General features: G+C 46.1%; 1 protein-coding gene and 3 non-coding genes across 4 annotated transcripts; 1 reads left to right on the top strand and 3 right to left on the bottom strand.

Annotated features, from left to right (window-relative positions):
• Window positions 1–106: 106 nt before the first annotated feature.
• crocc2 (ciliary rootlet coiled-coil, rootletin family member 2) lies at window positions 107–25,018 on the top strand (the record flags this gene model as incomplete). Its single annotated transcript, XM_086115740.1, has 34 exons — window positions 107–214; window positions 3,366–3,527; window positions 3,735–3,818; window positions 3,889–3,983; window positions 4,629–4,773; window positions 5,285–5,391; window positions 6,452–6,658; window positions 7,252–7,327; window positions 7,470–7,559; window positions 7,630–7,749; window positions 7,828–8,027; window positions 8,282–8,422; window positions 8,702–8,846; window positions 8,909–9,055; window positions 9,217–9,447; window positions 10,782–10,975; window positions 11,503–11,630; window positions 12,615–12,784; window positions 12,867–13,034; window positions 14,169–14,303; window positions 14,386–14,529; window positions 18,440–18,678; window positions 18,764–18,923; window positions 19,362–19,529; window positions 20,406–20,739; window positions 20,796–20,911; window positions 21,580–21,691; window positions 21,756–21,910; window positions 22,177–22,599; window positions 22,861–23,010; window positions 23,340–23,501; window positions 23,740–23,940; window positions 24,076–24,189; window positions 24,594–25,018. Coding segments are annotated over 34 exons (5,517 nt in total), but the record flags the coding sequence as incomplete, so codon positions are not given.
• trnae-uuc (transfer RNA glutamic acid (anticodon UUC)) lies at window positions 1,302–1,373 on the bottom strand. The gene has a single exon. It is a non-coding gene; the product is annotated as a tRNA-Glu (tRNA).
• On the bottom strand, window positions 1,569–1,640 carry trnae-uuc (transfer RNA glutamic acid (anticodon UUC)). Its single transcript has one exon. It is a non-coding gene; the product is annotated as a tRNA-Glu (tRNA).
• trnap-agg (transfer RNA proline (anticodon AGG)) lies at window positions 13,418–13,489 on the bottom strand. The gene has a single exon. It is a non-coding gene; the product is annotated as a tRNA-Pro (tRNA).
• Window positions 25,019–25,707: the final 689 nt, after the last annotated feature.

Below are 25,707 nucleotides of genomic sequence, written 5' to 3'. Positions count from 1 at the left end.
GCCGCATTATCACCAGGAACCTGGCCGAGTCACCTGACGGTCGGTTGGCAAGACAAAAACTCCAATAAGCACATTGGGGAAAAAGTGAATTTTTGTGTTATTTGCTTTCCTGGTGGCAGATGAGGCAGCCTTGGAGGAGAACCGACAGGATGCGGATTCTTTGACTGTGATGGACTGCAAGGAGCAAGTCAAAGAGTGCAGCCTCACGAAGAAGGTAACAAGTGGCACTCTAAAACTTCACTCCTAAGAAATGGAAAATATATCACTCAAACCAGGAAGTGGAGGACTTAAGTTATTTCATGGAGAGTTTATTGAAGAGTCATTGAAAAACTGGTAATCCTATGACAAAATATTTCCCCTCTCCCAACACAAAAAGTCATTAAAAAAATACAAGAGACTCTTACTTAGACTATGAGAGCAAAATCACATTTTCTTGAGAAAAAGTCAGAATCTAAACTAAACTTTGTTTGAAACAAGAGTCATTGAAAAACTGGTAATCCTATGACAAAATATTTCCCCTCTCCCAACACAAAAAGTCATTAAAAAAATACAAGAGACTCTTACTTAGACTATGAGAGCAAAATCACATTTTCTTGAGAAAAAGTCAGAATCTAAACTAAACTTTGTTTGAAACCAACCCTCTATTGTTTTGTGTAATTCTGTGAAATTTAACGTTAGTATCAGGAATATGTAAAATGTGACGTCCGAAGATTTTTCTGACTTTCGAAACTTCCTTCGAAAATTTCGGACGTTTGTTGGACTTCAGGGGGCATTTTGGACTCGGCATTAGAATGACGACGATTACCAAACCCTTTGTGAATGTAACTGTAAAAGCTTTTGCGAAAGAGGGAGTCCATGAAGGCTTCCCCTGTGGGGACCGCCGTCTCCTCCGTGCGCCCCCCCCCCCTCTCCTGCCGTCACGGTGAAGAAAAAGGTCCCCTTTTTTTTTTTTAACGTGCCACACAAAGTCACCATTTGTGACAACACTGCATGCATTCTGTCTGCTCAACCAGACTATAAAAGTCAGTTGATTAGTTTGACACTTATGTTTACGCTTACCTCATGGGGATACATTTAAGTCCTTGCTAGCAACCAGATGTATACGCTAGGTTGTTGTGCAATTCCGACACACATATTACACTTGGGCTCAGACCAAAACCAGGAATCCAAGCCTTTACTTGACAGTGGAAGCAATCACTTACAGCTATTTTTTTCATAATTGTGTACTTTTTTTTTTTTTCGAAGAATAACAAATAGGCTTTCCTCTGCGATATTATCAAAGGTAAGATGGCATGTGTCTATTCCCATACCGGGAGTTGAACCCGGGCCACCTGGGTGAAAACCAGGTATCCTAACCGCTAGACCATATGGGACAGCGCTTGCTTGGTTCGAGTAGGTTTTTCTCACCAAACCAAGAGTCCTAATTGTCCAAATGTCTGCATTTTCCCAAAAATGGTCTGGCCAGAAATCCCGCCCATGAAAAGAGCTACACATCACTTAGACTTAGTTTTTTCAAGATAGTAGACTTTTTTCTGCATGACAATCAAAGGAAAGATGGCAGATATCTATTCCCACACCGGGAGTTGAACCCGGGCCACTTGGGTGAAAACCAGGTATCCTCACCGCTAGACCACATGGGACAGGATAAGACAGCTTGAGGAAGGTTTTCCTTACCGAACCAGGACTTCTCACAGCCCAATTTCTCATCTTCCAAAATGGTCAGTATTGTACTGGAGTCGGGGCCGGAATCCAAACCACTAACGGACAGTGGTGTACTACATCACTTACGCTTATTATTTCCTAGTATAAAGTGTAGTTTTTTTTCTCTACAAGATGGCAAATCATGTGTAGACTCCACACCCGCAACAGGATTTGAACCCAGGTCGCCTGGGTGAAAACCAGGAATCCTAACCACTAAAAATGACAATTTCATAGTAAAATTGTTCCCATCCCAAGAGTCAAATTTGGTAAAAACCGGGAAAGACAATAAAAAGCAACCACTTTCAAAGCTTTGCCCCAAAGCATTTACTCATGCTTTGAGCTGTTTTGCTCAAAACAACTGTTGCCTTCGCTTTGGACTCCACAGTCTCCACTTTTCTGCAATGGCCCTCAGTCTCCTCTTGGATAAAACAGAATCTTTCCAGCCAGCACTCAGCGATGACATCCATTCCAGCTGTGTTTAAGAATCTTCCAGATAGCACGCTCCATTAATTCCCTTTATTAAGGCCCTTGACTTGAGGGGGGAAAAAAATGGCAGCAGCTGGTCCAAACTTTTGCACGGCAGCTGAGCCGGCCCGCCAGATGTGGCAGACGCGGCCCGAGAGGTTCGATCAGCTGCTCGCAAGGAGCGTCATGAAAATGCACCCTCGGCCATCTCGGCTTGGCAACGACACCAAAGGCTTTTTTGGGGGCCTCCGCTTGCTCGCTGGCAGCCACATCAAAGCGGTTCCTCAAAGTATTTATCAGAGGAGACAAAGGCGAGGAGGGGCACAAATCATTCGTATCTAGAAAAAAAAGATAATTTGAAGCATATTTCCAAAGGCGAAGAGGGCGTTGGAAACGTGCGCATACGCCCAGGGTGCGGCATCAAAAGCAACCATAGCAACCATTTTGAGTCCTGAAATGACATCAAGGCTTCTGTGCTCGATTAAAAAAAACAAAAAAAAACAAAAACATACGTACGTGCCATTGACTCTCCAGCAGCTTATTCCCCACCCTGCTGTGTAACTTTCAGAATCAAACTGAAGTACAAATTTGCCAGAATGTTGTCACTTTGAAACCTTTAAACCCGGTCATGTGATCAGCTTGAACAGCAAAGAACCAATGTGGTGAATGGCCACTGTTTCTCAACCCTGCTTAAAAAAATAAAACCCAGCGAACTGGTCTTACAAAACAAAACAGCAAAGATGAACTGAGACACATCTGCCCAGCAAGGTCACACAAGATCCTGGGACCCTACTAGGTGATAGCTGGTCTGCTGGTTTCATCATCTACCAGTAGAGAAAACAACAGCACGCTGGTTTTGCTGGGTGGCTTTGGTTCAGTTGGTAGAGCAGGTTGCCCACAGCTTTTTTTTTTTTGTTGACTTTAGCGAGCACTGTTCTTTTGATGGTGGCGCGGGCACCCGCAGCGGCTCCTCTCCTTCCTATGGTTGAGAGGAATGAAATTTCATCTGTGCTGTATGTTGCCCATGTAGCAGATTTGACAATAAAGTTGACTTGAACTTGAACTTGAAGAAGTCACCTTCGAACCAGAAGCCATGCCATCTAAAACCCTATTCCACAAACCCGAACCCTAATGAACACGGACCAACTTAAACCACTTTGTTGTTGATCCAAACACAAAAGAATTCTCTCCCCATCCAGCTGGATCATATGCTGAGCATGCCGTCACCGGCAGACTCGGACCAAGACAGTATGTTGCCCCGACAACAGGCGGCGCAGGATCGAGGGTACAGGCAGAGGCTGCTGCTTTTCCAGGAGGCCCAGCAGAAGCAGGTCCAGCTGGTCCAAAGGCTCCAGACCAAGGTGAAGAAACACACAGATGTTAAGCAGTCTGAGCATTTTTTTCCACAGCCTTGATATCCGTTTTATTGAGCACTGTAGCAGGACTCTATTTATCCTCACTCATAAGAAACTCAAATTGAATAATAAACATCAAGACTGTGAAATAAATGCCGAAATGAGTTTTTAGACTGTATGTGGCTCAATTAGAATCCAGATTTTTCCTTCAAGGTCCTCCAGTACAAGGGCAGGTGTGGCCAGCTGGAAGGACAAGTCCTGGAGAAGACCTCCGACGTGGAGAAGATGCGACTGTTGGTGTGTACCAACATATCTGTCCTGTATATACATCAAACCAACCACTGTCTCTGTGTGCGTATGTGAGTAGCTGCAGGCCCACCAGGACTCGACCCAACGTCAGGTGCAAGATCTCAACATCAGCATCCGGAGCAAGATCGCTCAACTGGAGGAGGAACAGAGAAGGTCGGCCAATGCACATTAATCCATCGATCCAGTCGACGTAGCATCTGCTGTCGTCTTCGTCCCTCCTCGCCTCCCCTTTCATGTGTGCAACTGCTCACCCCTCCCCTTTCTGCTCAGTAGAGAAAGCGGGCGGGAAAAAAAATCCACCGGCCCCTCTAATTATCTTCAATAAAACGGCTTGTTTACGGACTTCTGCAAGCAGCCAATCATATTGCAGCAGGAATTTGCCTGCTTTCAAAAATGAAATAGACTTGCTTATCACTGGTGACGGGCAGGTTTAGTCATGAAAACCTTGACAGGAAACCATCAATTTGGAAATTTCCCACTTGAAGCTGACCAAATTTTGTTCAGTTCATAAGCAAAACAAATACTCAAAACATTACTGAGGTCCTCAGCCATGTTTTGTTTTTGTTTTTAATGGATACTTGGAGGTCTTTGATGTCAGACCCCATAAACTCCAAATTGGATATTTCCGAAATCCCAGTTGTCTCGAATGCTGCGCAAATCCACCACAAACATCATTAGGTAATACAAAACATCATCCAGCATGTACGCAAACAGATCGCATCAACACATGTAACAGGATGCATCTGACTTGAGCTAAGCTAACGCAGATGTGCTAAGTTGCCGTTGTCGTATTTCCAGATGTGGCAGCCTGGGCCAAGTCAACTGTGTTCTGCGAGAACAGCTGGAGAAGGCAGACGCCCTCAACCAGGGCCTGGTAGAAAGCCTGCGGAAAGCACGTCAGGACGCCGAGCTGTGCGATACGCGCTTGCGCCAGGTTCACGAGGTGAGCAGCATATTATTGAAATTATTTCTGCAGGCCAAACTTGACGAAAACAGAAAAAAAAAACATTTTTCGTTCATGTTTTGAATGGCAAACGAGTTGCACCATCTGGTAGAAAAACGTGAAAATCAAAACTTGCGAGCCAGTGTCGTACAAACTACAAAATGTCCACAGGATCGCTCAATGGTTAACTTTAGTAATTTCATAGCCAAACAGTCAGTCCCGCATTATTTCTCCCGTTGTTTTTTTTCCTTTGAAAACATTCCAAGTGGCAATGGTGGAATGGGTGGTGTTTAAGAGGCCCCCTTTGTTGCCGTAAATGTTGGATGTGTGTTTATTCAGGGAAATCCAATGACTTGTATGTATGCCAGCTCACTTCCAGGACAGCGTCTGTTTGGAATCACAATAACATGAGAGGTGCCATCTCTCGCTAACGTCTCTGCAACCCACTTCTCACACACACACACACACACACATACACACACTCACGCTCATATACGCTCCCCCTTCGCAGACGTCGTCTTGCCGCCTGAGTCGGGAGCAGGCACACGTCAGAAGCTTGTGGCGCCAGGCCGCCTCCCTGAGGACCGCCTTCACTCAGCTCAGGACCTTCGCTGACAGGTGAGTGTGCAGTCAACAAAAAGCACATGCAATCCCTCACGAGCCCCTTTCACACGGAAAAGGAGTTTTTAACCATGACAGTGTTTGGCCGATCCAACTCACTTCACAACAAGCAACAGTTTGGAAAAGAAAGTCAAAGTAAATCCAAAACAAACACAATTGCTGTTGTTTTTTTAAATCAAACAAATAACATTGCTTTAAGAACGTCCGTTAGCTTAAAGCTAACACGTAATGCTAATGGTTGACATCGATGGTTGCTTTTTTTTCCCAAACCCTTTAAGCACCAGCTAAATTAACACAAATGATGGCGCAAAGCATCTATAAAGAGCTCTATTTAAATTATTTGTACTTGCAAGTCAAAGCGAAAATTCAGCCGAATGACAGTTCGTATCTCGAAAAGCTTCATAAGTGTCGTCCCTTGTATCCCAAAGCTCCATTGAATAGTTAAACACTGAAATGTTGCACTTTTGCAGCGTGTTAACTGCGGAAAACTCCAGATTCCCATTCTTTGAATGGCACATGAAACAAACTTTGAATGAGAATAATAATAATAAAAAAAGCTGTATCACAACAGCTCTGACCACAAGCTGCAATTGCAGACCATTGACCGCTAACAACTTGCGCTGAGGCGGATCATGCGCTGCCCTAGGTTAAAGGTGATCTGCTTTTTTATTTTGTTTTATTTTAAATACCTTTTTATGAATGTGAAACTGATGGGATGCTTAGGGTGCAGTGTGCACTAAAACAAAAATACAGAATATTTAAAAACACGTACACAGACACATAAATTTCCCCCTCCACTCCTCGCGATCGACTTGGGACCAGTCCGTGGCCTACCGGTCAGTCACGATCGACGTATTAGGCACCTCTGGAGGACATAAAGGATTGTTAGGTATTAAACTTTACAGTCCTGTCCCAGCTTTCCTTTCCTCCCTTTAACACAGACGTTCCGTAAAATTCACATCGAAGACAGGTACGATTACTTCCTGTCCCACTGGGCTCGGGGTAAAAGACAAATAAACAGGAGCGCTACCCTTAATATCGCTCGTGTGTCATCCAGGACATTGTCTGATATGCGCAGCGAGTACGTCGCTGCCGGCCAGCGGCTTCAAGTGGCTTGTCGTCATCTGGAGGGCCAGGCCATGCAGGAGAGCGCCCCCAGTGGCGTGGACGTGTCAGCGCTGGAGCGGCAGCTGAAGGATAAACTCCAAGAAGCCATGCAGCTTCAGGGCCGCTGGGACGCCGAAAAAGTGGAACTCAACTCCAGGTAGAGAAAAGGAAGGAGCCTGTTTTCTCTGAACAATGAAAATGTTTTTTTTTTAATGCCTCCTACTTGAGGCTTCTGTTCTGGGTTTTGCTTTAGTTCTTGTTTTTGGGGGAAAATAATCACAGAATGGAGTGTTTTAACATATACAGAAAATTTTGCAAACCTCTCCATTCTGGTGAAAATTGGTATATTTTCAGGGACCACCTCACCACCACCACCTTTTAACCCTTTCTGGGGAGTTAAAAAATATTAACACCCACCACCAATGCGTCCATTTTTCAGCAAATCCAGCATGCGTGTTTATCATCACAGGGTGCACGAATCTTCAAAGAGGCTATGCCGTTTTGTGTCAAGCCAAAAATTTTCAGAGACGGTTGTATTGATTGATTAACAGATTTTGATTCGATTAGCTTCAGTCAAAGACAGCACGACAGGATGTACCAGAAGACAAAGCCAACGGAAAAGGCATAGAGTGAAGCCACTGATTTTTTTCAGAATTCAGTCTTCAGAAGCCATTTGGAATGACAAATTCATTTTTTTATTGGCAATAGGACTCAACCAAACAAGACAATGTAATTTTTTTCCTGATTCAGGCTCATGGAGCTGATGGATACAGTAAAGCATCTTCGCAGCCAAAACAGCGAGAAGGATGCCAGCCTGGACAGGATGGTGAGACTTTGAGTTGGGGTTAGATTCGCTCAATTAGCTGTTCTCAAGGCTTTCATCAACTTGGGGGTGTTGATCAGCTGCCATCCGGACAAGGTCAGGCTTAAGTTTGCGGTTTGTTTGACCTGCCTGGTCTACCCTTCAGGAGACGAGCAGAAGCGAGGACAAAGGAGAGATGGAAGTCCTCAAGGCTGAGAACCAAACCCTGCACAAAGTACTCTGCAAGGTCCACCAGGTCAGAATAAAACAAAAGTTCAATGTGTACAAACATCCACGGTCTAAAAATATCCATAATGGATCACCAGCTGGTGTCCAATGAAGGTGACGGCGGCACACTTGGAGGTCTTCTTGATTGTTCTCCACAGAGCATCGCCACCCTGATGGCTGTGCAGGGTGCCCTTGACAAGCACAAGCAACAGATTCAGGTTTGCCTCCCGTTTCCTGATATTATCCATCACAAACAATTCCGCTTTACATGGTAGAAAATTTACACAATCTTCCAGGATCTTTCTAGTCAACTGGAGGCCTCACTGAAAGAAGCCGACTTGCTGCGTAGTCGACTGCAGCAGGGTGACTCGTACAAGACGGAACTGGAGGCGAGGATCCGGCAAGTGACGAAGGAAAGCCAGGAGGTCCAAAAGGCATTAGAGGAAACCGTTTGGGAGAGGGACAGATACCGCTCCTCGCTGGATGTCATGTCCAGGTACCGGGTTAACCTTCACTACAAAGACAAGTAGTCACGTGGTCAGCGACAAGCCACTCTGAAGAGCTACTAACCTCATAACTTGCTGCGTGGACTAAAATATATAAAACGCAACAGATGGATCACTGTTTTGAATATTATTCATTATGAACAAATAACAATAGCATATTATTAGATCGTTATTTGAGCAAATTTGTCATTTCAGATGTATCAAACTGGTAGCCCTTCACTATGCTATTCATCTTTGTTCCTAGTGAGAAGTGTGGTGTGGAGCAGCTTTTAGCAAGAGTGCAACAGGAGTGCGACTCCCAGCGCTGCGAACTGGAGGCCCTGAGACGGCAGCACCTAGATGCCGAGCTGCAGTTGGCACGGCTGCGCTCCGGGGTCCAGCAAGGGTGCGACACATACACACAAATTCACACACCCACATGCTAGCGTCCTGACACTTTTTATGCATTTTTCCACAATTCATATCATCTGTAAGCCATTTATTGCCGTACGATGAGTTTGAAATTGAAATGAAAGTTTTCGGGGGATCCAGCTCCATCCCCGATTCATGGTCGCCTGTGCCGTTCCATCATTTAAAGGCCAGATGGATTATTGCTTGGGGGGCTTTTTTTTTTTCTTGTTTGTCTGATGACACAATGGCGTGAGAAAATGCGTTTACGTTCCAGCGAGCAAAGCCTGGAGGAGCTGGAGGGGAAGCACTCGGACCTCCGGCGGGAGCTGGTGGCGGCGAGGGAGGCGCTGAGCCGGTCGGGCTTGGAGAAGGAGGTTCTAGAGGAGGACAAGGCTAGCCTGGCTCTGGCTCTCACCAAGGTTCGAACACCACGTCTGTGTCCTTATCCACGGTTTGACCACAATGACGCTTCTTTACACAGGCCGAGTGTCGCAGCGCGACGCAGGAAGCGCTAGTGGCCAAGCTGCACCACCAGGAAGCGGGATTGAAAGACTCCCTGGACAAGATGGTGGCCCTGAGTGAGGGCCTGGCCAAGGACAAGGTGGAGCTTAACCGCCTGCTACTGCAGGTTAGAAAGCCACGTTAACGACAATGAAAGAAGACTGAAATTATGAAAAATTCATGTCCTGAGAGGTCATCAGGTGTGCGGAGAGAAAGGATTCCATTTCACATAAGTGGGCTGAAAATTATTTCGCCCTAACCGTGTCCCGCTGTGTCCCCCGGTTTCAGGCCGAAACTGAGAAGGCGGAGCTTGGTGACCGCCGTCGGGAGGCGGAAGCGGAGCGGGCGGTGGCCCGGGAAGAGGTGGCCCAGCTGCAACGGGAGAAGACGAACGCTCTGGTGGAAAAAGAATCCCTAAAGCACTCACAGGGCATCCTGTGGGACTCGCGGCGCAAAATGGAAGACGACCTGGAGCGACTGCAGAAGGAGAATGCACGCAACCTGGAGCAGCACTCGCAGGTACGTCCTGGAGTTGCGACACTCAATATTTTTAAAATCAGCCCTCAAAGCCATTTTGACTTGGTAACGTGAAGACATGTCGATCAAGAGTGGACCCACAAAAAAGTCTGATGCAGTCTAACCCGAAAAGATGCAGGAAATCTCATATTTTGGTTTGCAGGGGCCAATTTCAGGTGACCCCACAATTTGGAAAATTCAGCCCCTGAAGCCACTTCAACTTCGAAACATGAAAATTGGTCGACCTGTTTATCTAGAGACTCACAAAAAAAGTCTCAAAAAGCCAAACCGGAAAAGACACAGGAACCTTGATGTTTTGGTTCGAAGCTGCCATTCTGTGTCATATTGGCCCTTTTTGTGATTTTGTCCTTCTAAGGAAAATTTTCTTTTTAAGTATATTACATGAAAAAAAAAAATCTGTCATTCCTGAATGTCATATTTTTGTGAAGCTGAAGGTCTGTATTTCTCAACAAACTAAGCTACTGCAGAGACAAAGGCCAGTACATAACTTTCATTCTATTACGTATCATTACTGTCTTTTTATAACTGATATTTTCTTAAGCTTGAAGTGCTATTAAAAGTATTTTATGAGGCAGTAGGGAGAAAGAGTAGTGCACAAATGTGAGGAAGATAAATGGAGCGTCAGAGTGCTTTTTTAAGTTTGAGACTCGTAAATTTGCACCGCCAAAGTCTTCTCATTCTTTGCCCGCGGAAGAATGACAAGAATCCTCTTCTGCTTTATTATCGCCCGAGCAGGACCTCCGCATTTGAGCTCAGGTAGTTTTTAACAAACCAAACAAAATGGACAAATTCCATCCAAACACTTTGAGATAAGCGAGCTGTGCAAATAAATGTGAAAAAGCTTGGGTGTCATCCAGCCTGAGCCGGGAGACGCGGTGCGCTAATATTTACTTTGACTTCAATTTAGCCTGGATGGAAATCAAATTACGCTGATTGTTGCTTTTTTAAACCTTCCGCCGTGCTCGAAATGATATAATAAACATGAGAGGGTGCTGAGGTCCATTAAAAACTCAGCCATTGTGTTACGGCTCCATGCAAGTGCACGATTTTTCTGTCCTTTTTCTCATGGACAGACTTTGTACACCCCCCACCCCCACCAAAAAAAAAAAAAAAAAAGTTTCTGGACCTCTGAAAAGTTAAACTCCCACAATGTAAATGCTCGTTTTTATTCCTGGAACTGCATTTAGACAGTATTTCCTGTGGTTCAAATTCACTATAGCCCGACAAAATGATCCCCGTGTGAAGTAGACCTCTCAGAACTGCACAAATTCAAATGTGTCGTTAGGTGTACTGCAATGATGTCTCCGTGCTTGCAGGTGAGCAGGCAGGTGCAGAGCACATCCGAGGAGCTTTGCGAGAGCAGGAGGCAGTTGGACAAGCAGGCGGCGACCCTGGAGAGAGTCGCCGCGGACAAAGGCGATCTAGCCAAGGACAAGGCGGCCCTGGAAGTCCGACTCTGCTCAGCTGAGCGCAAAACCTGCGACCTTGCGCAGGAGCTGCTGGCACTCAGGTTTTTGTGTGGGAAAAGCAAATATCGAGTTTAATTTCATTGCCGGAGCACCTCGGTGGTCCAGTGGTTTGCGCGTCGACCTCACAGTGCAGAGGTCGTGGTTTCGATTCCGTTCTCCGGCCTCCCTTTGAGGAGTTTGCATGTTCTCCCCGGGCCTGTGTGGGTTTTCTCTGGGTACTCCTGTTTCTTCCCACATTCCCAAAAACATGCATGGCAGGCTGATTGAATGCTCAAAATTGTCCCTAGGTGTGAGTGTGAGCGCGGATGGTTGTTCGTCTCTGTGTGCCCTGCGATTGGCTGGCAACCGGTTCAGGGTGTTCCCCGCCTACTGCCCGAAAACGGCTCCAGCATGCCCCGCGACCTTTGTGAGGATAAAGCAGATCGGAAAATGGATATTTGAATGTTAGCTAGGTCAAATTTTTTTTCTTTTTTTGGCGAATTTTTTTTAACACCTTAAAAGACAAAAATAGTGACATTTCAACATTGCCCGCAAAAATTGTAGCCTCTAACTGCGTTTGTACTTCCAGAGCCGAGAATCAGTCCCTGGAGACCAGCGTGTTCCAGAGCCATGAGCTGGCCTCGTCCCTGGAGGCCGAGTGCCGTCGCATGGAGGCCGAGCGGCGCAGCGTGATGTTGGCTAACGAAGCCTTGACGCGTGAGTAGACCCCCCCGTCCATCATATATATATATATACACACACACACACAAACACACTGTAACACCTACCCCACCCTCACCCACGTACCAACCCCCTCTGTCCGTGGAGCCTTTCCAAAGGGCCCACAAGAGAACCGGTTTTATTGATGTACGACCTCTGCAACAGCTGCACATGTATGGAGATGACTTTCCAAGCACATCAATCCCATCTTGGTATCATAAACATGACATTATAATGCGAAAGCCAGCTTACATGTCTTGGATCATCTTTTTTTTCTTTTTCATGCAGGTACTTTAGCTATGCAGGAATAAAGAACATTTAGAGCAATATTGTGTATTTGGACGGCAGGAAGTCATTTCGAAATGTCTTTCACTGGCATTCTTCCACCGCGGAATTAATTTCTTGGGAATCAGAAACTTTTACTGCAAGCAGCATTGTTTGTTTGAATGCAAGTTCTATATTTACTTCTGAGGTCATTCATAAAGGCAGAGGGAAGGCTTTGCCTGGGGGTCTATCTGTTTTCAGTTTAAAACCGTTATTTGTCCCCTGGGGACAATTCAACTGTCTCGAATGATTCAGGAACCTTCTGAATTTTACCCCCGGACTAAGAACATTTAGAGGGCCCTTTTGTCTTTGGACTGCAGACTCTAAATTTAGTCTTGGGGGAATCTTATCACGTTGAAAGTAACACTCCCTTGGGGGGTTAATAAAGAAAAAACATTTTCTTTAAGAGTCAGTAACCTTTCGAAACTTTACCCACAAACTAATAGTTTTTCAAGGAGCACATTGTGTTTTGACTGTAGTTTCTAAATTTAACGTAGCTTATAAATCTAGATCTATGCCTTAAGGAAGTGTATTGTGTTGATTCAAAGCAGCCATTGTAGGGTCATTTCGGCGATGTTCAGGGGCCCTTCAAAGACACGCCCATCCTAGAGAATTTGTGCAATTTCGACCACATTTACGAGCCATAATTTTGCGCAGGTGATGTCGCTCGAGTGCGTTTGGATGCTGAACGTGAGCTTGCTCAGGTTGCGCAGGAGCGCAGCGACCTGGAGGAGAAGCTAGTCCAAGCGGAGAGGAAGGCCCTGCAGAGCCTGAAGAACAGCGACGAGCTTCACAGAGAGCAGCTGGAGGACGAACGCAGGCGGAAGGTTTGACCCCGATGAAAAGGATGAACATGATGCTACCGTAAGACGACGATGAGGCCTCACAGACGGCGGTGGGCGTCGACAGGAGCAGCAGCTTCTGGAGATGACGAAGCAGCAGGAGCAGCTGCGCTCACTCCACCAGGAATTGGCAGAGCGCAGCAGGGAGGAGGTGCAGAAGGCAAAGGAGGAGATGCTCAAAGCCCAGCAGGACCGCAAGAGGAGCATCATGAAAGCCCACAGTGAGAAACAGCAGGTAGGAAGGACAAAAGAAAAAAAAAGGAAGGAATGTACAGTAGATAGGTAGATGGTTAGAATGATAGGAAGATAGTTTGGCTGGGAAAGTAGGTAGCGAAGTAGGATGAGGTTATTAGACCCCCAGACCAATGAGCCACAACACTTTTATTTTTGTCCCATGGACCACCGTGTGACAATTGCCCCCACGAAAATTGGGACTGGAAAGCAGGACCTCTGATACCCAAAGGCAAGAATCACACCCGGATACACAGATAGTGTACGGTGGCCACCTTGCTTGTGAGAGAAGACCCATTTCAAAGAGAGCTTGGAATTTGTTAGCCATGGAGTAAAACTGCATCACTTGTCACATAGGCCATTATGTTAAAGAGAGCGGGTAGGGGGGGGCTCGTCCGGGATTTGAACCCGGGACCTCTCGCACCCTAAGCGAGAATCATACCCCTAGACCAACGAGCCACAGCCTTCCTTTGATGGTCACCTTGTCACATGGGCATGACAGTTTTTTTTTTTTTTTTTTAAGGATTTGTACCTGGGATTCCAGTATTGGCGAGTCCAGTGGTTAGCGCGTCGAACTCACAGTGCAGAGGTGCCGGGTTCAATACCAGCTGCAGCCTCCCTGTGTGGAATTTGCATGTTCTCCCCGGGCCTGCGTGGGTTTTCTCCGAGTACTCTGGTTTCCTCCCACATTCCAAAAAAAACATACACGGCAGGCTGGTTGAACACTCTAAATTGTCCCCAGGTGTGAGTGTGAGCGCGGATGGGTTGTTTGTCTCTGTGTGCCCTGCGATTGGCTGGTACCCGATTCAGGGTGTCCTCCACCTACTGTCCGAAGACAGCTGGCATAGGCTCCAGCAACCCCCGCGACCCTTGTGAGGATGAGCGGATCAGAAAATGGATGGATGGAATGATCATATCAAGACCAAGAAGCCAAATGGCGCTTTAATGATAGGGAGGAACGGCGGTGCGGGCACCCGCAGCGGCTCCTCTCTCTCCTGAGGAAAGAAATTTCATCTGTGCTGTATCTTGCACATGAAGCACATTTGACAATAAAGTTGGCTTGACTTGACTCGAATGTATCTCGACAGATAGAGAGTCGGTTCGATAAGAGTGGCGATTATGTGTTTGTGGTGATCAGGCTTTGTCCCAGAAGGAGGTGGAGAACGCGTCCCTTTTAGAGAAGCTTGCTGCCCTCCAAAAGGATCTAAACTCTGTCACCAATGATCTGGAGCTCACTCGGAAGGAAGCGCTCGTCGCACAAGAGCAGGACAAGGTCACCGTCACCATCCTTCCATCCTAGAAGCTTCCCCCTTAAATTTAACTGCGCACATCCTCTTCTTGTTGTTGTTTTCCAGAATGAAATGTCGGCCCTGCGGCGCGAGACGCAGCAGCTGAGAGCAGACTTTGAGGCGTCGCTTAACTCGCACGAGGCGGCCCAGCAGAGTGGACGCGAGAAGCTGCGTGAGCTGGACCAACAGCAGCAGGCAGCCCAGCGCCAGGTCAGGAAATTCTGTCCAGTGGCTTTGTGCTTCTTCAGGTTGTACTTCCTGCTCTTATAGAGACGGATGTACGACTCAGCCCTGAAGGATTATGCTCGACCATCATTTTTCTTAAATCATATTTGTTGTATTTAGCACCCAGAAACACGTTCGGTGCAGTGGAATTTTATTTGGATACAACATCAATTACAAACATTACAAGAACCGGGGAGAAGGAATTCCATTTTGGATACTTTTTTCCTGAGGAGGCCTCGACTCGGAATTCCTTACATAACTCAAAGACTAACTAACTGGCTAACATGGCCAACACGTACCCTGGCGTACGTGTTACATATTTTTCACGGTTATTGTAGTTGAACATTTTTTAACAAGAAAACTTTGAACAAAAGGAGATCTGCTGCCCACTATGAACACTGATCTTATTTTTTGACAAATAGAAAGGGATGACAGGTCGCCGGGTCCTTTTAGCGTAGCAGTGAGCTCACAGTCTGCTCATAAAGCCGAAAGGAGGCTTACTGTGCCGTGATTTAGACACTCCAAAAGAACAGATGTTTATCTCGCAGGAAAATTTGTCTTTCAGGAGAGGGGATTATCTTGTCTTCGGTCTGTCAAATTGTAGCAAATGAGTGCAGACGAGCCAGACCAACACCACCATTGGAAGGGTTCCCACAGTTATGTGAACTGCTTGAAAAAAGCAGATCCATGCGCAGTATTCTATGCGATTTAGAAACGCCATGTTAAGGGACATTTCGCTTTTCTGGTGTCTGACAGGCGGTTGCTCCACATTGTTGTGCGAGTCAAGATCTATATTCTGGGGGGTTACGACACTTATTTGTTCCAGCCAGTCTTCCTCTTTTTTTTTTTTTTTTTGGGGCCATTTCAGCGCATTTTTCCATAGGAGTTCGCTTTCCCCACAAGATTGTGACATGTGTTCGCCACACAAGGTTGTGTGCATTGGTGTTTATGTTCCATATAGATAAGCCACGTATCTGTTCTGGCCAGATGCCTTGGTTTTTGCGAATTTGACTGCATTGTTTCGAAAGAGTCCCTATTTTTGTTTGTGGAGTTTGACGTGGTTGCTCCACAGTGTTGTGTGCATACATGATTACCTTCTGTGGACTTTAAGAGACAACCCGGACTGCCTCACTTCTCATCATGTGTAGGCATTTCTCCTTAATATTTCATTTTCCTGTTAGTCTCCTAGCAGGTGGTTAATTCACAGTGTTGTGTACCTCCATGTTTTTTTTTAATCCAAAGAGCTATTTATTCAGGCAAGTCTGCTTAATTACTTTAGATTTGTCATTATTTGTCACTGATAGTCATTTTCTTCCAATAGATTTTGAAATTTGCTCGCTCCATAATGTTGTGTGTGTCCCTGTATATGTTCTCAAGAGATGTGTGACTTCTTTAGTTAGCCTGGTCTGCCTCATTACTTGTCGTTTTTTTTTTTTTTCCCCCCTCTCAATGGCTCTTTGCCCGCAGTAGAGTCTGACATTTGGTCACTGCTCAATGTTGTCTTTGTCCTTGTGTGACATTCTATTTATTTGTCCGCACGAGTCCTTTTTTTAAATTTTCACTCTACAATGAATCATACCTCAAATGAAAAGCCTTGATGAAAACCGAACACGAGTTGCTCTGTCAATGTGCTTGCATCTCATGATGTAATGACCAAAAAAAACCAAACATGTTTGCCGCTTTACTCGTTTGGTTCCCAAAACCACCACAACACAACACTCAGCATTATCCAAACAATGGCCCGTCATTCATTTGATTTTGACGTCATTTGCATATGAGTGGCAGAGCAGGAGAAGCTGGACAGCATCAGTAAGAGGAGGGCCGACGGGACAACGGTGGGATCGGGGGTCCCTGGTACCGTATTATGAAATCAAAAGTTTGTGTTAACCCCTTGTGTAAATAAGCCCGCAGTAATGGGGGCGGCTGACTGTTTATTTTCTCCGCCTTGTAACAGCAAAAGGCTGGCTCCACCGGGACCCTCAACCCCACTCCCACCTCTCTCATCCGCATAACACAACACTGCCCCATCTCATCCTGGCGAAGAGGGGAGGGGGTGGGGGGGCGAAAGTCATATAAAATTAAAGCCGCGGGCGGCGATGAAGGGACCCTCACACCCTCGGGTCTCAGGGGTGTATGAGAGATTTCTGCCAGTTGGTCGCGCCGGCGATTCTTTTCAGGGCGGGACCTTCATCACACACGAGGCGTTTGTGGAGTTAATAGAGTTGACTGTTTTAATGGCGAAATATCCAACTTGGCTCCCAAGATCCGGCCACAAGCAATGCAGAAAACTAAAATGTGATGGAATTTAACCATCAGCCGTCTGTCTAAAAAAAATGTAGTTTGGTGGCAGCCGGATGGAATATGGAGAAAAATACAGAAGTTATTTTTGAAGGACCTGCTCAAATGTAATCGGAAGTAGTTGCTTTAAACAAAGGTTTGCTGAGTTGTTTTGTGTTTTTCGGCATTTTTGTGGGCAGACTCATGATAGACATAATCCATCATGTTTTATGTTACGAAGGTAAACGTACCCTCGAAGCTAAATTTTCTTCAATTATGGTGTAAGTAGAGTTTCATATTTCATGCCGGGTCATCAAACCAACGTGTCCAGATACTGTGCATGCTTCAAAGTTTGTTTTTCAAAGAATCCTTGAATTGTCCTGTTAAATGGCAGCTTCAAATCAATATGGAAGATATCCTAAATCTTTTTAGGCATGGCTTCTGGACACTTTTATTACAGGCCTACTGATTATAGACCCGTGGACCAAATATATCAATTTACTGTTGCTAAGTAAAACTGGCTTTGTGGTCTGGGGTCAGACTTTTTTTTCTTCTAAAATCAGTACATTTCTGAGTTTAAAAAAAGTGTCTTCAAATCAAAGTGAATGACTTCTGTGTCTTTTCGGGCTTGGCTTCTTGAGACTATTTTGTGGGTCTTCTCATGCACATGTATGCAAAATTGGACGTTACTTGCGTAACTGACCGTAGGGGATGATTTTGTAAGAAGCCAAATATCTGAAGTGTATCACTGACTCAAGTTTTATCTCGAGTGCGCTACCGAGTCAAATGACAGAGGTCATGTGTCTTTTCAGACATGGCTTCTTGAGGCTTTTTTTTTTGTGCGTCTACTCAATGATATATGATACATATACCGGTACATGTTGCCGAGTAAAAATGGTTTTGGGTACTGCATTGTCCAGTGTTCCTCATAAAGGCTAATTGGTCGGATCAGCTCGTTCTTCCTCACATGCGTTTATGAGCAGGAATCATCCTGTGTGGCCTCCTCTTCCTCCCCCACACATTCAGAGGTTCAGGGGGTGTGCTGCTGTTTATCACGCTGCTCTGTGGATTCTCGACACCGTGAGCTCAGCGAGGAGACGCAAGCTGGCCGTGTGCCCAAACAGCTCTTAGCCCCCGGCCCTGATAAGCCCCGTCCTCCCCCGGAGCCAAATATAAATATAAAAAAAATAAAAAAATAGATACTAATATAGGTCATGTTCTCACTCTGCTTTGTTTACATGAGCTCATTCACCCATTTGGACTTGAAATTCAACTCCTTGTTACTTTTACTTTTTATCATTGGCAGCATCTTTTCCCCAAGTAGCTGCCTCAACATTTTTGACCTTGTTCCACAAAATGAACCAACACACCCAGAACCTGAACAGTGGAACCTATTTGGTTTCCCCATAGGAACTAAGGGAAATTGAATCCAGTATTTATTGTCTTAAAATCTGTACTGACAATATTTTCTGTCTCATTTGAACCTTTTTGATAGCGTGGGGTTCACTGTAACCAGATACATTACTGTAATATGTTGAATTGTGTTTAATTATGAGCAACGATTTCCTCTACTTTTTTACGTTTATAATGTTGTCCACCCTTGACCAACATGTGGAAGGTGGAGGTTCTTCAGGCTCAGCTGCAGGACGCCGAGGAGCAACTGGGAGAAGCCCGGAGGGAGCTGGCCGATGCTCGGCGGTCCCTCCAGGAGAGCAATCAGGATTGGGAGAAGCAGCGCAAGGAGGCCCTCAACCTGCAACGCTTACTGGAGGATGAGACCATTGCGAAGGAAGCCACCCAAACCTCCAACCAGGAGCTCAGAGCCTCCGTCAAGCGAGCGGAGAGCGACAACAGCAGGTGAAGAATCTCATTGTTTCCAGGATGTCATTTGTGTGTGCCGCGCTCGAAACGAGACTTCATCACTAATTCTCATTCCCATCAGTTTGAGGCGAGCGGCAGAGGAGCGCGAGCAGCAGTTGTCCATTTTGGAAGAGCGCAGCGCCTCCATGCAGCAGGAGGCGTCCACCTTGAGGAGCAGCATGCGCGAGATCGAGAAGTCACGGCTGCAGGCACGCCGACGGAACCAGGAGATGCGCAGACAGGTCGGAAACCTCGACATGAAGTGAAATACACCTCAAATTCATTTGCACACCGTTGGAAAAGTTACGACATCATTTCTGAGCCCTACTCACTTCTTTAGTGTTTATCCTTATCTTCAAGATTGAAGATGTTTATTTGTCATTTGGCGTTAGTGTTATGAGACGGTCCTCGGGAAAACTGTCTCCCCTGTAAGTTTGAGACCCCCTTGAAGACACATTAATTCTCGAAAAAAGAAACAAAATGACTTGATTCATGTATGGATGTCAGAATTATGTAACAATAGCTTTTAAATCATGATCCCAAAGCTATATGGTGGAGTAATGTCTCACATCCCAAGCAAGAATCACAGCGATGATATGAAAGATTTTGAGAGTTGGAGAACGATCTGAAATTAGTCAGAGGAAAAAGAAAAAACACAAAACAAAGCCTGACTATCACAGGTGAAGGTCCTGGAAGGTGAAAAGCAGAGTCAGGAGCAAGAGCTGAAGCAGCTGCAGGTGCAACTCTGTCAGGAGGAGCAACGGCACGAAGAAGCGCGATGCCAAGCCTTCAGCCTCAAGCAGAGAGTGTTGGAATGCGAGGCAGCCAGAGATGCAGCCAGCAAGCAGGTACTGCCCACATTTTGCTTTTGATCCAGGGATCAATACATCTGGCCAGGGTGAATGGATGTCTTGGAAGAATGGACTAGATGTTTCATGGATTAGTTAAAAAAAAAATTAAATGCCCACGGAAAATAGTTCATTGTAATCATAAAGTAACGGATGCAAACATTTCCAAATTGTATTTAGAATATATTTGAGGTGTCAAATTAATCGACAAATGGGCAACTAAATCAATTCGCAAATGTATCGACAACTATTTTAATAATCGAGGAATCGTTGAGAGCCGCGGTTTCACTCAAAATGTTCTGATTTCAGCCTCTCAGCTGTCATTCGTCTCTCTTATCTGGAGTCCTTCGTGAAAGCAGCCTGTTGAATCGTTTGTGATTATTTAAAAAACAAGCCATTTGCGAACATCTGCTCTTACTTTGGCATACCATGACCGAAGGAGTAACTGAATCCGTTTCAAAAAGGTTGGTGAGAGAATCATCAATCTTGTGCGGTGTCGCTTAATTGTTGTTTCATGTTTTTTAATCACCAAACAATGTTTCGGGTTTTCAATCTCTAAACAACATCAAATAAACACCAATAATTGTTTAATGAACAGCAGTTGGAGGGGGAAAACGGTTGGTTATGCAATTCAAAGCAAAGTCAAATTGTATCTGATTATCCGATTATTATTAATTGATGGATTAAAAATTTTTTTTTAATGCAGCGACTTTAGGCAAAATGGCTAAACGAATGAAACAAACACTACAGTTCTTCAACACTGAATGCAAATGTATTGTCATGTAAATGAAATACAAATGAACTTCTCGTAGCACCCTTTGAGAATTACTGCGCTTTACCAGCCAATGTAATTGCAGCTCTGTTCTATTCGATCAGGTGTCATCCCTGCAGAGACGCGTGTTGGAGCTGGAGGAGGATGAGCGTCGGGGCTGGGAGCTCCTGCAGGCCCGACAAGCCCAGCAGCAGCTGGCCGACCAGAAGCATTGTGACGAGGCCACCCGGCTGCAGCGAACCCTGGAGGACGCCGCCCTCCAGACCGGCGAGGTGAACGCCCGGCTGGGCCGCGCAGAGGCCGCCGCCCTGGACTTGGCGCAACGACTGGGAGAGAGCGAGGGCCGGAGGCGCCAGCTGGAGCGCAAAGTGTTGGCGGTGGGCTCCACGCTGCGCCGTCTCCGCTTGTCGTCTCCCAGGAGGAAACTTCCTCTTCAAGGTTTGTCTTGTTGCTTTACATGCGGTTATCAGGAGGTTTACACACGCTCGCCACAGGCTCGGTGGGAGACGGCATTTCCACGTCCTGTGCTGATGAAGAACTGGACTTGGACTTCATCCAGGCCGGCCTGCAGGAACTCCAGAGAGAACTCAAGGACACACGGAGAGAAAGAGTATGTCTTCAATTCTTACCGGGTCGAATCGTAAACTCGAATGCAGGCTCGTTCTTATTGTCACATATGCGTGATGGTAGTAGACCCAAAAAAGCAGGAAAGCCAGGCAGTACTTGCACAAAAAAAAAAAAAATAACACAGACAGGGGTACACTGGAAAAACTAAATCTAAAACAAAAAATCCTGAAAACCACAATAAACCAAAGTAACAAACAAAAAGCCATGACAAAAGCACAAAACGACGTGACAGCAACACCGCAGGCCACCGGAACGGGGACGGATGTCAGCCGCAGGCCGTGCGGCGCCGGAACAGGGACGGCTGGCGACCGCAGGCCATGCGCCGCCGGAACAGGGACGGGTTATTGTAATTGCCATGACAAAGCATATCGTTAGCTAGTGGACTTGAGGGCTCATCTGCATAATTTATTGTTTTGAATTACACAAGTTGTAATTCCCTTTGTTTTAGGTTTACTTTGACATTAAACCTTAACTGTAAGCAGCAATAAACAGCTTGAAGCTTCGTTTTGGAAGAATTGTGAATTATCAGCCAAATTGCAGCAAAAAAAAAAAAAAAAAATTGGATGATGAAAACTCAAAGTTGAGTCACTCGTATGTCAAGTCACCGCTGTACTTGAGGATTAGAGAAGGTCTATTTGTGGATGTTTTCAGGATCAGTCCGAGGCCCAGCGAGACATTCTTAGCGATCAGGTGTCAGCACTCAAGGACAAGTCGGCCAGCGAGGTGACCAAACTTCACAAGTCCCTGAAGCAGTTGAAAGACGGTAGGGAGTGTACGCACGTTCACATGAGCGCCTCTTAAAAATCAAGCACAATTATTATTTGCAGGAAACAGGGAGATGGAAGAGCGACTGTGCAAATCCCAGACCTCACTTTTTATGCACCGGGAAACAGCCGAGCGCGACAAGATGGGCCTGGAGGAGGAGGCGACTCAGCTGCGGTCCGCCCTGCTCGCTTCGCAGGCTGAGTCGAAATCACTCAAGGTGTGTATTCAGACAGCAGGATGCAGGCCATCGGTCTACTAGCGGCGACTCAAGTTGAAATCTTTCATTGCTCAAAGCAAACTACACAAATAGGTTTGCATTTAAATTCAGTGACCAAGAATCTGCTTCCTATTTTAACTGAAAAACACAATTTTATTTCTTTGACTTCATCTCTGATGCACAACTATGGGCCAAGGGCAACTAGCCATTGTAGGCTCAGTTGCCCTTCCCTGCTCTAGACTGACACTTTGATGATTCTGTTCAAGGAAAAGATGGATTGCTCCCAAGCTCAAGCACACGCGGAACACGAGAGACTAAAAGAAGCCCTGGAGGAGGCCCAAAGTCGTATAGTCCTCCTGGAGCTCGATCGGTGCTCTTTGGAGTCTGAACTGCAGCGCGCCCGCCAAAGTGCATCTGAGCTGGAGTCGGAGACAACGGCGTTACGGGGGAATCTGTCCGAGGTCTCGAGGAAACTCAGAGGGAGCGAGGCGGCGCTGAGGGCCGGCAAGGAGCGGCAGAGCGCGGCGCTGGCCCGGGCCGAGCGGCGCCAGGGACAGCTGGGTGAGCAGGTGCGAGCCTTGACCGCCACGCTGGGTGAGCAGCGCAGCAGCGAGGGGGCGCTGCAGGAGAACCTGAAGCAGCTGCAGAGAACCATGACTGACAGCGAGACGGAACGACGACTCCTGCAGGTCCTCCCTTACCGCCATGAAAAATGTTACCCTCGGTTTGATCTTTGTTTGTGTTCTCAATATTGCCGTTCATTTTAAACCTAAGCCCTAACTCAAAATGGTGACCGAGTAGAATCGTTTGAAACACGTGTTTCAAATTCTCCATTCCTTTCAATGGAGAGCAGCTCTTGCAGGTCGACTTGATTCCGGGTGACACTGAACATATCGCTAACCTGAGCAGTGTGAGCTTTGATCCCAACGTCCCGACATGTGACATCACAGGATCTTCTGGACGAAAGCCGAGATGCCCTGGCGGAGAGCAAGAAGCTGAACCGCTCTCTGACGGAACGCAGTCGGACACTTCAGAGGCAACAGGAGGACTCGGAACGGAAAAACTGCGAGCTGGACAAACACAACAAGAGCCTGCAGCAGGTTAGAACGTGAGAAGCTTTATGACTTTATTCACATTGCATATTCAACCAAACCACCTAACTTAATAAATCTACCTTGATGCTAACAGGAATTGGTGGGAATTTCATATGGATGAGCTAGCCAAACTAGCATCGATATACCACCAGGATTTTACCACTCGCTTCCCACAATGTATATTTATTCGTCTAAATTTAAGCTAGAAAAAATGTTGCAAAATCGCCCCATGGGTAAATGGGCAACAAAAGTTAACATTGAAACCTGATACATAATATACTGTATATAAAAACTTAAAACTCGCACATGCTAATTTTTCTACCTTACGATGGCAGATGGTGAAGCACCTCCTTGGCCAGAGCTCATCAGCTTCATCTGCAGTTATTGCTGGTGGAGCTGACAGTCAATGCATCAATGCTCTTGAAACATCCCAAGCTAAGTGTCACAAAGCACCAGATGAAATCAGCATGGCGATCTGTCCCGTACACCAACAAAATGTAAGTTGCACATTCTGCTGTCTTCCTGGGGGGCGGGGGGGGGGGCATTCATAGGCTGACATGCCACTACAGTTCAGCCCCAAACCTAAAAATAAATTTTGAACGGTTAAGGTATTCTCTATGGCAATTTGAAAGGCTGACAATTTGCCATGGAGGATACCCGGCCGGCTTTACCGAGTTTTTGTGAGCCAATGCAACGACTCCCAGTAAATATAAGACCCGTTTGCACCCTTCACAGAGTCAGAAGTGGCAACATCCGGTACTGCGGGCGGCACAGGAAAACGCTGAGCGACCGGAGAGCAAGTTGTCGAATCTGGAAAGCAAGGTGAAGAACCTCCAGGTGGCGCAGCAGCAGCCACAGCGGGAAAAGGTCGACACGGAGAAAGCTATGATGCAGTTGGGAAAAGACAAAAGTGCTCTCAGGAAGGCATTGGAGAAGGTGAGATAAAAAGCAGCAGGAATAGTCAGTGCAGCCAACAGCATTGTAAGCATACATGATGAGCTTCCTGATTGTTTTCATTCGCCAGTGTCGTCGTTTGGTTTCTTCTTCATGCTTGTGCTGATGTGTGGTTAGGCGCAGACGGACAGGCGGAGGATGGAGGAGGCGGTCGCCGGGGAGACGCAAAAATCGCGAGTCTGCCTTGAGCAGCAGCTGGTGGAGAGGCAGGCCCAGGTGACAGCCCTGCAGGTCAGCGCCGCTTGTACTTTGGATGCTGGGCAAATGATGTGGTCTGCTTTGGATCATGCCCCATTCCTTTTCATAGATGGATGAACAGCTGAAAAACCTAAAAAAAACTCAGGCTTCTGCTGAAAAAGTGAACATTGTCAGGAAAAGCCTACTAGAGCAACTGAGCTTTATTTGGGCCGAATCAGAGACATTTTAAATGGTGTGTGCTGCCTCAGGTAGAGGGAATTGTGAACAGTTCGAAATAGTAGCAAGCGCAAAACCTCCAGGCTTCTGTGAGAAATCAAAAAGGAAATGTCAGAAAACCCCGACTAGAAAATCTCAACTCTCTTTGGTGTTAATCATAGTTTTAGACTGTTGCTTTGTTTTGAAGTCCTCGGTTGATGAAGGTACTATCTGGTGCGCAGGTGTCCACGCTAAAGCAGCAGCTGGACGAGGAGACGCGCAGGCGACAGGCCTGCGTCCGCAAGATGCTGCAACCCAGCGCGCACTCAAGTATGTTGCGACCGCCACATGTGGACAACAACAAAGATGCTTTTGTTTACAACATTGGACTGACTGGACGGGACGAACTGTTCGATTCTTCTGGATGACAAACACTCCCACATGGGTGCAGGCCATCCAGCTTATCAGTCATGAACGAGCTTGGGGGCACGACTGTAAAAAAAAAAAAAAAAAAAAAGCATGTGCCGATACAGTTACGAGTTACCTGTTCAAACATGTAGCTAGTAACGTATCCTTTACTACGGTCGGGGTTCGAAAAGCTTTTCAAGTGGACATGAAAGACAATATGGTGTTTATTTGACTCCCCTTTGTCCGATTTTCTTGACATTTTTACACTGTTCTTTGTGTGGCTTTTTTGGCGGGGTGGGGGTGGTGGCTTTTGGGGTGGGATTTCGCGTGAGATAGAAGTGTCTCTCACAACACGCTGACCCATTAAATTAAAAAATATATATATACAGATTTAGTGTTGTGACGGCCGTTGGAGAATGAACTGCTGACAAGGGTGCACTGGTTGACGACTGTGTTTGACTAGGAAAGTTTTTTCCCCACTAATGCATGACATTTCTGCACACCAGTTAGCCAATTTGGTTGTACTAGTGGGACAGCTACTAGTGAGGCAAAACTGATTTGAATGATTTCTCAGAGCTACTGGTACCACTCGTGAACTTAATGAAAGCTAACAGAATTTCATTATCACGAGTATTGCCGCATTCGCTTGTCAACTCGGGCACCGTTTTGTCTCACGAGTAACAAGTACTTGTTCTACTCGTATGTCGAAGTATTTGTACTTCACTGTAAGAAAAAAAATTGAGCAATCCAACAAAATGTTTTCAATTTTGGTACTATGATAATTGGCCTTCCCGCATTTTTAGCAAAGAAATCTGAGTTTACATAACTAATTGTCCCTCGTATTGTCCGCCAAGTTATATGGATGTGGAATTAAGACTCCAACGGCTTTGCACAGTCGATGTTACTAGTAGACCAAAAGTGGTACTAAAGGATTCAGTCATTCTCCTG

Source organism: Hippocampus guttulatus, chromosome 7, assembly GCF_054856545.1.
Source record: "Hippocampus guttulatus isolate MCC_2025c chromosome 7, RoL_Hgut_1.0, whole genome shotgun sequence".
NCBI lineage: Eukaryota > Metazoa > Chordata > Actinopteri > Syngnathiformes > Syngnathidae > Hippocampus > Hippocampus guttulatus.
This window is presented reverse-complemented; position numbering and strand designations above follow the sequence as displayed.